The sequence below is a fragment of the Montipora foliosa genome, chromosome 12 (genome assembly GCF_036669935.1).
Source record: "Montipora foliosa isolate CH-2021 chromosome 12, ASM3666993v2, whole genome shotgun sequence".
NCBI classification, from domain to species: Eukaryota; Metazoa; Cnidaria; class Anthozoa; order Scleractinia; family Acroporidae; genus Montipora; species Montipora foliosa.
In genome coordinates this window covers 12459236-12473033 of record NC_090880.1, presented here as the reverse complement: position 1 = coordinate 12473033, position 13798 = coordinate 12459236, and the positions used below count along the sequence as shown (strand labels likewise).

Genomic DNA, 13798 nt, shown 5'->3' with positions numbered 1-13798 from the left:
TTAAAGAAAATAATTAGCTACCTACCATCCACGTGCCAGCAAACATTTGGGCCATAAGAAAAGTACTGCCTCCTGGTCAACCGTCTACGTCTTCTTTGCATAGAAGCAGACGGATCTATCTCAGGAACAAGGCGTGCAGCTACAACTCTCGGCACGTGCAGATTGCACTTTATCCGTAAAGTGTGCCACATTGAGCGATACCCTTGCAACCGTCCCGGACCAGATAACTCTCTTATAATTACAGCTCGTATCCTGGCTTCGTCGATCATGATATTGCCTTTCCTCCTTAAACCAAAGCTATGAAGCCTCCTTTTCAGTGTTCTCAAACTTATTTCAATATGATGGAAGCGCTTGAGAAACTCCAAAATGATTTCATTTGTATATCCAAGGTGAAAATAGTGCTCGATCACATCTCGTTCGTCACCTTCACCTTCCGCCATCTTGAAATACTTACGCTTGTTCCCAGATTCCTTTCGGATTAGTTCTTTACGAGAATGACAAAGTTTGTACGATGACAATAAAGTTTGTACGATGACAATAAAGTTTGTACGAGAAAATAAAGTTTGTACGATGACAATAAAATTTGTACGAGAAAATAATGTTTGTACGATGACAATAAAGTTTGTACGGTTATAATAAAGTTTGTACGATTAGAATAAAGTTTGTGCCAGGAAAATAAAGTTTGTAGGAGGAAAATAAAGTTTGTACGACGAAAATAAAGTTTGTAGGAGCAAAATAAAGTTTGTAGGAGCAAAATAAAGTTTGTAGGGGGAAAATTAAGTTTGTACGAGGAAAATAGAGTTTGTAGGGGGAAAAAAAAGTTTGTACGAGGAAAATAAAGTTTGTAGGGGGAAAATAAAGTTTGTACGGGGAAAATAAAGTTTGTACAGGTAGTGGCCCTTACGGGCCACCGTACTATCAACAATGCGTGTGTGACCGTGTGATCCCTGAGTACTAAGTATATGAAGGTGGTAAGCGGCTACCATGCAAGCATATGGAGACGCCTACGTTAAGGGTGTCACGATCAGTAAAGAATCCGTTCAGACCCTACTTTACATGTAGAAGGAAGGACACATGTAGATACTTTCAATGGGCTGACGAAATGCCTGTGGATACGTATTCTGCAAGGGGGCCTCTAGTTTACGAACGAAGAGAAAATGCAAAGATGGATATGACGCAAAGACCCAAGCTCATGAGACAATTTGCAAGAATAGATAAAGTGACTGATTCTATGTAACATTCAGGAGCATCGTTTGCTTCGAAACTTGATTGTAATAATTTATTATGTCTATTCAATAAAGTAAATTGTGTTGACATGAAATATTGCCTTGTGTTCATTTTTTTTTTGTTGTTTCCATTTCTGGGTGTGCGATAAGGATGAAAAGCAAACCAGTTTGACGGGTTTTTTCTAGTCTACATTATTAAGGAGACCCTTTTGAACACTCATCATCTTCAAAACTGGTTTTTCTAACCAACCCTTAAACTTGCTTCAACTTGTTTGACTGTGACGTCAATGCCTTCTCATTGGTTCTTAGCTACTCCATTATTCTTTCCCTATATAAGCGCGATACTACCCGGCTGGTTGGGGGGGAACCGTACCACCAGAACACTCTACACTTCACTCCCTGCCGCCATCTTGAATATACCCTCGTACACCTACGTGGTATGCATCTCAATATAAACCCTTATTCAAAAACCGGTTTGGGTAGAATTTTTCACCGGCCGCCATTTTGAGTACACCCTCGTACAACAACGTGGCATGCATCTCATTATAAAAAACGCCTGAATCTATTTGCATACATGAATAAAATTGGTCTAGTCATCTCCCCTATACTACTGTCAACGTTTCACATGGAGTATATCTTAGGGTGCAGGGATGGCGCAGTGGTGAGAGCACTCGCCTCCCACCAATGTGGCTCGGGTTCGAGTCCCAGAGTTGACGTCATATGTGGGTTGAGTTTGGTTGTTCTCTACTCTGCACCGACAGGTTTTTGTCCGGGTTGCTCCGCTTTTCCCCTCTCCTCAAAAACCAACATCTGACTTGATTTGCGTTAATTGTTAGTTTCAGTTTACAGTGTCCCCAATCAGTGCTCCAGCGCTAGAACGACTAACACTTAAATCAAGTTCCTTTCCTTTCCTTTGCTTTGGATAGCGACATATCGTAACATATCCACTGGATAAGATTATCCGCCTTTGAACAACTGGGGCTTGCAGATGGATTAAATGGGTATACATAGCACTTTAAGTTGCACTTAGGTAGTAATTGTGTTTGTGATGTTTTATTGGTAGACGACAACTTTCTGTAGTTGATCACGTTGATGCATAAAGCAATTACTTGTGACACAAGGAAAGTAACTATAGTAAAAATAATGAATCATCTCAACGTGAAATTCATGATATCCATGGGCCATCAACATTACAATATTACTCTATGCCTAAGCGTACACATCCCTTTAGTTATACAGACAACAAGAGTGCAAACTTCAAGTGGAAACTTGATCACGACTAGAGTGGTGAACTTTCCGTAGTTATGCGCTGTTGTTTGTCCCCAGACACAATTGACACTCTACAAAACAAAACGAAAAGCCACAAGCAACAGCCTGAAGGTAAAATATGATTTTACAGGGCTCAACCGACCAATCCCGATAAAGGCATTCCCGAGTTTGCATTATAGTCATATATTGATATCAAAACCTTTTCCTGAAATGTCCTTTCGCTTTGAGTTGATCTTTTTCGCCTTAAATATTAACAGAAAGTCGTGAAAACACTTCAACGGGCGGAGTTGAAACCACGGTTGCCCTTTAAAGGGGAGTGAGTGCCAATCGCCAATCGGAAAGCTGTACCTTAGAGGAAATGAATTTCTAACATTCTACTATCAGAGGAAAGGAATCGTATGATTTTTCCTGTAGTTTGATCTCCTCGTTATACACCGAACACAATTGCATCAACCATCTTTAGACATAAGAATGGTGTGAAATGTCTCTTATATTTCCTATTCTCGAAGGTAAGCAATTAATTAAACAACTACTTGTAGTTACTGAAGTCCATGCGTAACTTGATAGATGGCTTAGCAGGGGTTACTTTAGCCTGAACTGTCGGCTGTTTTGGTTTAGCTACTGGCTGATTGGCTCTCACGGCTGCTTCCAAACGAGGCTTTAGATCTGGCATGGAGCTCATGACTGTTCTGAATGGTTCCGGATACTTGGGACCAATTTTCATAAGTTTTTGCAGCGCCTGTTCATGAAGGCTCTTGGTTACTTTGTTGCCTTTTGATAAGTTGGCACTGTCCGACAGCAATGATACTAAAATTGGGACAAGTAACCCGAGCATGTGAACCTCTGAAAAACAGAACAGGTTATTGATATTGATAAATTCAGTTAGAACTGCAATAGTTAGTTGGCATAAAGATAAATTCACTCAAGTTTCTTGGATGTGTTTCCATAAGGATCACGTGATACACCAACGCTAGAGCAAGTGACTGTGACCGAGTGACCGAGTTGAGTGATCACCAGAGTACAGAGCACTTTACGGTTGCTCGTGCAGGCTACATCGGGAATTATTTGCGTTATTTTCAAATAAGAAAACTCAAACTAAAGCCTGAGGTGACCCAAGATGATGCATAGCATTTTGGAAAAGCGCAAGAATCAGACCACTGTTACTGTGAAAATCCGAAAACCGTAAACACTAAAAATATTTACAAAATGTTATGGTGTTTCAAGCAAAAAGTCAATCACGCGCGAGAAAACTAAACCGCAACCAGTAAACGGTATTTAGTTTGTGGTTTTAAGTCGCTTTTGATTGGTTTCTGCAAAATGGGAAATGTCAGTGTTCACGGTTTTTGGATTCCCATAGTAAGTGAGATAAAGCAAATGAATTGTGAACCATGAAGGGAGTTTTTTACTTCGGCCAATAAGGTCGTGCGCTCGTCAAAACGCACGTGTTTTACTAGTTAAAGTGCTCCTAACCCCAAAATATTTTTGCGGCCATATTTTCCGTTTTCTAAAATACCCTGCATTTTTATAGGCTTTTGTTCACGACCGAGTCAGAAGGGGAATGACTCTACTCCTGATTTGACGTCACAATCTACTTTGCATGCAGAGAGATACTGCAATGTAAATCAGTTTGTGACGTCAAATCAGGAATAGACCCACTCCCCTTCTGACTCGGTCGTGAACAAAAGAGGCTTGGTTTTTCGCAGGTTTTGAAGCCTATAAAAAGGCAGGATTTCTTAGAAATGGGAAAAAAAGGTCGCACTACATTTCGAAAAGGTGCAAAGATTCATTTTAGCAAAAAATATATTTTGGGGTTAGGGGCACTTTAAGCTTCTGAGTGGTTAATTAGGCACGTAAATTTCTAACAAAATCACAACCGGATAGTACTGTGTGAAACTCCATTTGACACAGCTAAAAAGGCGGTTTGAAGCAAACAATTATTCGCAGAATCATCATTCGTTCCTGCAAATCTAGATGATACTTACTCAGATGGTCCTCTGTGAGTTGGACTAAAAGTTCCATGATCTTGATGGCTGCCAAAGAAACTGTTAACTGCTCCTCTGTTGTCGGTTTATTAATGCACATGTCATTCAAAAGCATAACAATATGAGGAGCTAAGGCAGTGATGAATGGATATGATATACTATGCTCTCTGCACTGGAACACAGACTCAAGTGTCTGCAATGCCTTTAGCTGAAGCTGAAGAATAATAAAAAAAAACATGTCTAAGACCTTGTAACAAGGAAATTGCAAACCAGCACAAATAAAACCCATCATCCCAATCTTACCGACTACATTTACAGCGTCTTCCTGTGATCTCGGTAAAGGCGCTAGCCCGGTTGCCGAGAAAATTTTGTCCTATATCGTAAGTAGAATTTCAGCCCGATTATCGCGAAAAAACCACCAAAAGAAGGCTGCACCCACTGGGATGCGGACATTCACACTTGAGAGGAAAAACGAGACCTTCCAAAAAAGAAGTCGCAGCAATGACAATTTTCCCCATGACATTGCTAGAACTGAACCAGGACAATTTACACGAGAGAGCGGTAAAAGTTTAATGAAATGATGAATTGTACTGTCAGTGAAGGCAGCATACTTGGCTTGCCAGAAGGATCCTCGAGCTTGCTAAAAGCAGACGACTGCTTCCTTTTTTATCCATGGTAGTCCCCAGAGCCCAAGTTTAACCATTAAGAGACGATACGGTTGTTGAATGGTGTGGAGTGGAGACGGCCAGCAATGTGGCCAGCCCGGGTTGGATTTCCTAAACATTGCAAAGCATGTAGATTACTCATGACGGCTCTCTATCGGTCAGATGAGCTTTACCGTCTCTTCAAAATTCAATACCGAATTTGACTGTATTGTCCGTAACTGGTGCGTGATAACTCTGTTGAGACTTCTAAATAACGAAAGAGAGAAATAATCCTCGCACTTATCTCGACAATTTAAGCAATTGTTTCTCGTAGCTATACCAGGTGAGCTGGTGACGTAATTTGGAGGACTGGGAAGGTAAATTTTAACTCAGTATCCCACAACCGCGCGCGGCCTTAGGTTTTGTTTCCAAATGCCCTGCAATATTTCCATCGGCAAAACTCAAAAGATTATTCCGTGTCTCCCACATTTCCTGTTACTGAACGAACATTCAAGTGGAAACCGCCGAGAAATAACCTTGCCTCTGCCATGTTGAATTCGGAAATAACATTCAAGGCCGCGCGCGGTTGTGGGATACGGCGTTAAAATTTTTCTCCCCAGTCCTCCGAATTGCGTTACCAGTTCACCTGGTACGAACTGAGCTGTGAAGCCACACAGTTGGAAGCAAAGTCAATTTGTTGGGTGCGCGTGTTCCCGTGAAAGGACTCAATGCATTGCACCGGCGTAGCAGAGGTCATGGGTTTTTAATGCCGTTGGAGCCACCTGAAATTTTCAGATGTCCATAAGAGACAATTTCTTCAATTGTTCAGATAAGTGATTGGATCATTTGTCTCTTTCGTCTGTAGCCCGCACTTCAAATATATACCCTACTTCTAAATAAGTAAGCTTCATCATTAATACCTCCATGCTGGTCGCTCTGATACATCTCGTAAATACATTGATACATTTTTTCTGCAGATCTGTTGTCAAGACAACTTCCTTTGGGGCTGACAGGATAAAAATGGCCAAAGCAAGCATCACCACGGAGTCATCCATTGCGGCATTAGCCGAGGCATCTGCGAGAGATTCTGTGTTGGCTTTAGCATCTGATAGCACTGTGGCTAATGCACTGTAGAGAAACAGCAACACGATGATAACGATGATAGAGCCTTTGCTTCATGAAGATACCAAGGGTTTACGAAATTTGCTCATTGGTTTAACAAAAGAAATAATTACAAGTATTTCCTCATTGAACGTTTTATTATTTTGCCCAAGATTATGGTCATCAGAAGGGTGGGTCCATTAGAATCACTCGGATATTTGCAGAGTCAGCCTTTGTCGTTGCTGACGAATTCATCATTTTCATCACCTCTCTCTCTCTCCTCAATACAAAAACCCTACTATCAGTATTTAGTATCACCCAACTAGTGGACTAATGCAAACGCTGCATTTTGATTGGCTACGCTACTAGAGGACTATTAGCAATAGTCCTCGAGTAGCGAAAAGCGTCACGCTTTCTTTCGTTTATTTCCAAATAACTATTTTTTAAACTTGCATTTGCTAACTTTATTATTGCTTTTTCTGTCCGACTAGTTGGGTGATACTAAAACAATTAGACCCTTCGCCCTCAAAGGCCACGGGTCAATAGCCCATGAGGCGAAGTATTGACCCGTAGCTCTTGCGGGCTACGGGTCTAATTGTTAATTATTGTATTTTAAAAAACGATAGTTCACACCTTTGAAGCAAATCAATCCAGTCCTTGGAGCATTTAGGGTTCTGCGTGTATGCAGATGTTGTGAGCTGCTTTAACGCTTGTAATGTTGCCGTTACAGTAGTATGTGATGACGAGTCCTTGATTAATGCCACTTCACGTAAAGAACTTGTCAAAAGGTATAACACACTTGGTAACACATTAACTGAGGCTTCTGGAGTACAGAGACCAGGAGCAGCGGGCAGAATTGACAATGCTTCTGATATTAACCTGGAACTTTCCTGTGTTACAGCTAAAGAGACATGAAGAGTTTGGATGAATTTCCACGTAAAATTGTACATCATTTACATGAATGTGGTAGGTTTTTTCTTCAAAATGGGCACAAGCCCCTATCGCCATTGAAAATAGGGGGTCCTTTTCGGGGAAACCGCAGAAGGAGAGCAGAGGTATGACTGACTGCTGGTGTATAACTCGTATTAGGGTATCCCGACCTCAGCGAGGTATGATTAAGGTCCAACTTTCTTCAATCATCTTTCACCACCGTTCCTTAAGTTGTATGAGCTTGTCTTTTAGCCAGCGAACGGGCTTTCTATTAGGTTAAACGATCCTAGTCAACCGCGCCCATACTTTCGTTTACATATGGGCAACTACTGAAAAAATTCGTGATACGTGCCCATAGCCTTCAGACCGCGAGGCCGACAAAAGCGACAGCGCAACGCCCTAATAATGAAATAAATGGCGTTCATCCTCACAAACCTCACTTTGGAGCAAAATTTTTTTTGAATTTTGTTCGTGCTAACGAGGCTAGTGAGGATGATTAGAATAAACACAAAAGAATAATTTATTGGCCGCCATTTATGAGTACGGTCTATAGAATTGCAAAACGAAACCTTTACGGAAAAAAATAAGAACGAGGAGTAACCGACGACACCTCGCCAGAACCAGTGAACATTTTTGAAAAGCAAAGATGACGATTTCGGATGTGCAGATACTTCAGTTAGCGAGATGATGTGCTTGAATGGTAACCGCAAGGAAATAGTCCCGAATTTAGATGACATCGAAAATGGCGGTTTACGCACTTTACGTGCATAATACATTTTGGTTGGGTACGATCCTTTGATCTTCGGAGACGTTTGTTAAGTGGCGCGGTGTTAGGAGCAAAGGGTTTGGGGAGTAGAAGGGAACAACTCCTCGTTCGCCCAATTCCTCACCATTTGACTCAGTCCGTGAAACTTCACCCAAAAGAAGAGCACGTTCACAGCCTTTGGAATTTGCTACGTATGGTACAACGTTGTACCATACTAAAAGAGATTTCTTAAAAGATAAAACAGTAAAAGCGAACGATAAAAACCGACGTTTCGGAGTAGTCATGACTCCATTATCAAGGTAAAAGTTTAAAACATGCAAATAACAGTATTTAAGCGATGTGGCGCGAAAATTAATATAATAGGTGCGAAGATTACACAAATACTTTCGCACGAATAGAGTCCGATTGCACGTTAAGGTTTGGCTTTAAAGTTCTTATATAAAGCATTTCATACAATAAGCAGTCAAATTTGTTCCTGCACTTCTTAAGAACTTCGAAGCATTTCAGTAGGTCCTGAGGGATCCTCCCGTGTACGTTCTTGCAATGTTTGGCAATGGCCGAGGACTGTTGTTTATGTCCTTTTACACGATTGTGTAAATGTCCGCGTGTGTATCCTATATAACCTGCATCGCACAGGTCACATTGGTATTTATAAACAACACACTGTCCATTTACGATCGATGGCTTTGCTTCTTTCACATTCAGTTCTTGATCAATTTTTCGGCTGACAAATACGGGCTGGATGTTGGTGTTCACTTTTAGGCTCAGATCCTTGAGTTGTCCTTTCACAAAATTTGCTGAGGTTTGGTCTTTAAATGGTAGAACCACTCGAATTGTGTCCGTCTCTTTAGTTGGTAATAATGGTCGCTGCTGGTCACAAACCTTTGAGTCAACGAAATGTTTGATGACAGAGTCGATGAGGTGTTTGGGGTACTTTAAACGCGAGAATACTGTCTTCAATCGGTCACATTCGCCTGAGAAGTGTGACCAAGAGGAAGATAAACTATGTGCTCGACCCAGCATAGTTCGGAGTAAACCCTGTTTGTACCGATTGTCAACGTGACTTTGGTAATGTAAGAGGAGACTTGAATTCGTGGGTTTTACGTACACCTTTGTCTCTATTTGGGGCGATCGGTTCAGTAACTGGATGCCCAAATAAGGGAGCATGCCATTGCATTCGGTTTCCATCGTAAATTTTACGGAAGAATGTGCCTTGTTAAGCGTGTTCAGGAAGTTGGATGCTGTTGCGATATTTGGCATGATAGTAAGTGTATCATCAACGTACCTTCGATAGAAAGAAGGGAGTTTACCCTCTCGCTCGAGGTTTTCCTCAATTGAAGACATGAACACATTGGCCATGGGTTCCCCCCTTGGTCCCCTGCTAGCTAATGTGTTCATGTCTTCAATTGAGGAAAACCTCGAGCGAGAGGGTAAACTCCCTTCTTTCTATCGAAGGTACGTTGATGATACACTTACTATCATGCCAAATGCCGAATGCCGAATGCAATGGCATGCTCCCTTATTTGGGCATCCAGTTACTGAACCGATCGCCCCAAATAGAGACAAAGGTGTACGTAAAACCCACGAATTCAAGTCTCCTCTTACATTACCAAAGTCACGTTGACAATCGGTACAAACAGGGTTTACTCCGAACTATGCTGGGTCGAGCACATAGTTTATCTTCCTCTTGGTCACACTTCTCAGACGAATGTGACCGATTGAAGACAGTATTCTCGCGTTTAAAGTACCCCAAACACCTCATCGACTCTGCCATCAAAAATTTCGTTGACTCAAAGGTTTGTGACCAGCAGCGACCATTATTACCAACTAAAGAGACGGACACAATTCGAGTGGTTCTACCATTTAAAGACCAAACCTCAGCAAATTTTGTGAAAGGACAACTCAAGGATCTGAGCCTAAAAGTGAACACCAACATCCAGCCCGTATTTGTCAGCCGAAAAATTGATCAAGAACTGAATGTGAAAGAAGCAAAGCCATCGATCGTAAATGAACAGTGTGTTGTTTATAAATACCAATGTGACCTGTGCGATGCAGGTTATATAGGATACACACGCGGACATTTACACAATCGTGTAAAAGGACATAAACAACAGTCCTCGGCCATTGCCAAACATTGCAAGAACGTACACGGGAGGATCCCTCAGGACCTACTGAAATGCTTCGAAGTTCTTAAGAAGTGCAGGAACAAATTTGACTGCTTATTGTATGAAATGCTTTATATAAGAACTTTAAAGCCAAACCTGAACGTGCAATCGGACTCTATTCGTGCGAAAGTATTTGTGTAATCTTCGCACCTATTATATTAATTTTCGCGCCACATCGCGTAAATACTGTTATTTGCATGTTTTAAACTTTTACCTTGATAATGGAGTCATGACTACTCCGAAACGTCGGTTTTTATCGTTCGCTTTTACTGTTTTATCTTTTAAGAAATCTCTTTTAGTATGGTACAACGTTTGTTAATTTGCAAGATGTTTGTCCAGAGAAACAAACCATTTGACTCGTATTTTTAAAAAGGAGAACTTACTTTTTAATCCTGTGCCAATGGTGACGAGTAGGACTGGCTGCTGATTGGATGCACCAGATTGAGGGAGAAGATTGGGAAGCTGTTTTTTCAAAACACACATACAGATCTCCATAACACCAAACACCAATGACCGACCAGGGGTCAAATCTTCTTCTCCTTGGTTCTCTGATTCTGGATTGCTTACAGAATCAGTCATAAATAAAACGATGGTAAATTAAAAAATAATGCAGTGGCCATGTAACAGCGCATACACGTATATTTAAAGGCCACGGTTGGGACTAATTCAGACGCAGATTAAACTTGAAAAGGGACTGTAAATTCCAAGATAGAAAAATAAAATGGTTACGATGAGCAAGAACGAATAAACCATCAAATGTGGAGTAACATATCAGTCTACCAAAATAAAGCTTGTTCCGTCCAGAACAAGACAGAAAATGATTCACGCAATTTAGTAAGGGTTTTAAATTTCTTAAGTAAAAGTACCCAATCGCATACATCCAAGGAAATGGAAATGACTTGTACCTGCCATTTGCTGCTTTTCTAGACTCTAATGATTCCTGTGCGGATTTAACAATCTGTCGTACAACCTTCATAGCAGCGAACTGGATATCAAGGGAATCTCTTGTAAGCAAAACCCTGTGCAACACACTCAACATTTCAACACCGAGAATCTGGAAATGAAGCAGAACTACGTTAGCAGGAAGAAGACGAAAGGCGAATTCGAATGTTGGCTTGGAATTTGCGGACGATGGGCTCCTTTGTGTCAAGGAATGTAAAGCCCAAGGAGACGGTAGGTAACAAGACTAAAGCGCGGCCGGGAAGGGTAGGGAATTGATGCAAACGTCAAGACTCTGGGGTCCGTAAAGGAGAGTTCGACATCTGGCCTTCCACACACACGGAAATATGGCGCCTCATTACATTCCTCAGATGGTAAGCTTGCTATTGGTCAATGAGCCCGGCGTTATTCTGCAGTACGGCCCGCTTGACTTCAAGGTGAGCTTGATTTGACTACCAAAATAAGTAAGTGTTAACGTTTTGGAAACCTGGTGTTTTCGGGCTGAACTGTAAGTTCGATAAAGTTCAATTTACGTCTGACTCGGGCCATAAAACGTGGGCCGTAGCTTACAATACTTTCCTCGAGCTTGGTTGGTAACGGATACTTTGCAAGACAGCAGAGGTGTTAAGGTCTCGGTAAAGGTAAATTTGGGCGTCTCGCTCAAATATTTTGTTTGTGCAGATCTTGAATCGGTGGGCTGTGAAGTGTATTTTCCCGAAAAAAAATCTGAAAAATTAATTTTAAGACCGTTAAAATTCGCTTTTCTTTGTTTCCCGCCATAATCTGCGCCAGAAAAATGATCACGCCTGAAAGGATTGGGTGTCAATGAATGAGTTGCCAGTAATCGGATTCCTGCTTTGTACGCAAAAGGTTCTGGGATCGCCAGGGGGCAAACATTGCAAGTCGCTGTGAGAAACGTAGGGCGGAAACTTATTTCAAAGTACAAAAAACCAGTTTGTAGAGAGACCAACGCTTTTTTCGACACAGAAATAGGAGAGAAAATTTCCTGATTAGCTTCCTTGCTTGCGTAAGGCTTATTGTGAAATGGTCTTGAAATATTACAAAATTAGGTATAAATCTGGAGGAAATAACTCAATAAAGCCTTTTCAGTTGTATTTATGTGTGTATAGGTTGACTCTTGGCCTTTTTCTAACCTCAGGAATTCAGATAATATTGGAAATATGCCTAGCGGCGATCATTGTGCTGTGTCGGGTTGTGGCAAGGATCGAAGATACTCAGAAAAGCAAACGGTTCTTCCTCACGTTGGAATATTAAGATTATGCTCGCCCAGGAATAACAAAGATGTTTTCTCGTGGGCTAGAGCTATTAATCGTGACCAATTCAACTGGCCGGTTTCAATGAGTACGATGGCCTGTTCAAATCATTTTGTACGAGGTTACAGAAACTCTGAAATTATGTCCTACACCAACTTTGTACGTTAAAGAGTAAGATTGTGAGAGTAAACCTCAGAGACCTGCTCCAAAGATCAGATCTACAGAGAAGTAGTATATGGAGATGACGCTTTTGTATTGGTCGAGATTGGAGCTTGACAAGTTTGCTTGGATCCAGTGGCTTTACAGTGTAATAATACTTGTAGATGGTAGTTTCTAATTAACAGAAGGAAAAAGTACTCTTTTCCATTCCACCTATTACAGAGTCCAAGGTCATTGGCTGCCTTAGAAGAGCATTAATTTACACAAAGCCTGTGGTATCGACAAGCTCAGTCCACGAATGCTCAAGTTAGCAGCTCCTATAATAGCTCCATCTATTGCCAAGCTAATAAATCATTCCTTTAATACGGCCTCGTTTCCTCAACGCTGGAAGACTGCGAAAGTCTCTCTTTTATTTAAAGGTGGGAACTCAGAGGACTTAAATAATTATCGACCAATTTCGGTTTTGCCTGTGCTCTCAAAAGTAATTGAGCGGCATGTACATGACTCACTCTCTCGCTATCTTTTTGAAAACAACTTGATCTACTCTAAACAATCTGGTTTCCGGAAGCTTCATAGTACAGAAACAGCCCTGATCAGAATTATAGATGAACTGTTATTTAACTTGGATAATAATCGTGTAAGTGGCATGATCTTAATCGATTACTGCAAGGCCTTTGACATGGTTGATCATGTTATCCTGTTGGACAAACTACATGCCTATGGTTTAGACAACACATCATTATCGTGGTTTCAATCCTATCTCAGTGACAGGCGTCAATTTGTATCCTAATTCCTAATGACATTATTGTTTCTGTTAACGGATCGCAACCTGAAAACGTACAATTTGCAAAGCTCCTAGGTTTGGAAATTGATCAGGAATTGGCATTTCATTCGCATGTTGATAAGTTATGCAAGAAACTATCTCAGCGTATCGGAATTTTAAAAAAGATTAGACATTGTCTGCAAATTAAGCATAGAGTTCTCTTTTATAATGCTATTATTAGACCAGTAATGGATTACGTAAGTGTTATCTGGTCAAACTGTGATAAACATTGTCTAGATCGTGTTTTAAAGCTACAAAAGAGAGCAGCGAGAATTGTCATTGGTACTGATAGTTATGCACCCTCTGTTCAGTTATTTAACAAACTCAAATGGATACCGTTCTTCGAGAATGCTAAATTAGCCAAGTGTTGTATCATATACAAGCGTTTGCAAGGTCGCGTGCCTAGTTATCTTACCAACTTATTGGTACTTACCGGTGAGACTCATTCACGGCAAACTAGATATGCTAAATTTAATATGGCCTGCCCTCGAGTTAATCGAAATACAGAAGGTGGTAGAAC

At 41.0% G+C, this 13798-nt stretch overlaps 1 protein-coding gene and 1 pseudogene across 1 annotated transcript in view; one reads left to right on the top strand and one right to left on the bottom strand.

Moving 5' to 3' along the window:
- Positions 1-2263: 2263 nt before the first annotated feature.
- The window catches only part of LOC137978709 (HEAT repeat-containing protein 5B-like), a 53713-nt gene continuing 42178 nt past the window's right edge, over positions 2264-13798 (bottom strand). Inside the window, exons 28-33 of the mRNA XM_068825727.1 lie at positions 10989-11137; positions 10467-10645; positions 6856-7123; positions 6042-6249; positions 4478-4691; positions 2264-3338 (exon numbers count right to left, since the gene is read on the bottom strand). Of these exons, the coding sequence (XP_068681828.1) occupies positions 3025-3338; positions 4478-4691; positions 6042-6249; positions 6856-7123; positions 10467-10645; positions 10989-11137 (1332 nt within the window). The 3' untranslated portion in view covers positions 2264-3024. The remainder of the gene's footprint in view (positions 3339-4477; positions 4692-6041; positions 6250-6855; positions 7124-10466; positions 10646-10988; positions 11138-13798) is intronic.
- Positions 9276-10224, top strand: LOC137979846 (uncharacterized; annotated as a pseudogene).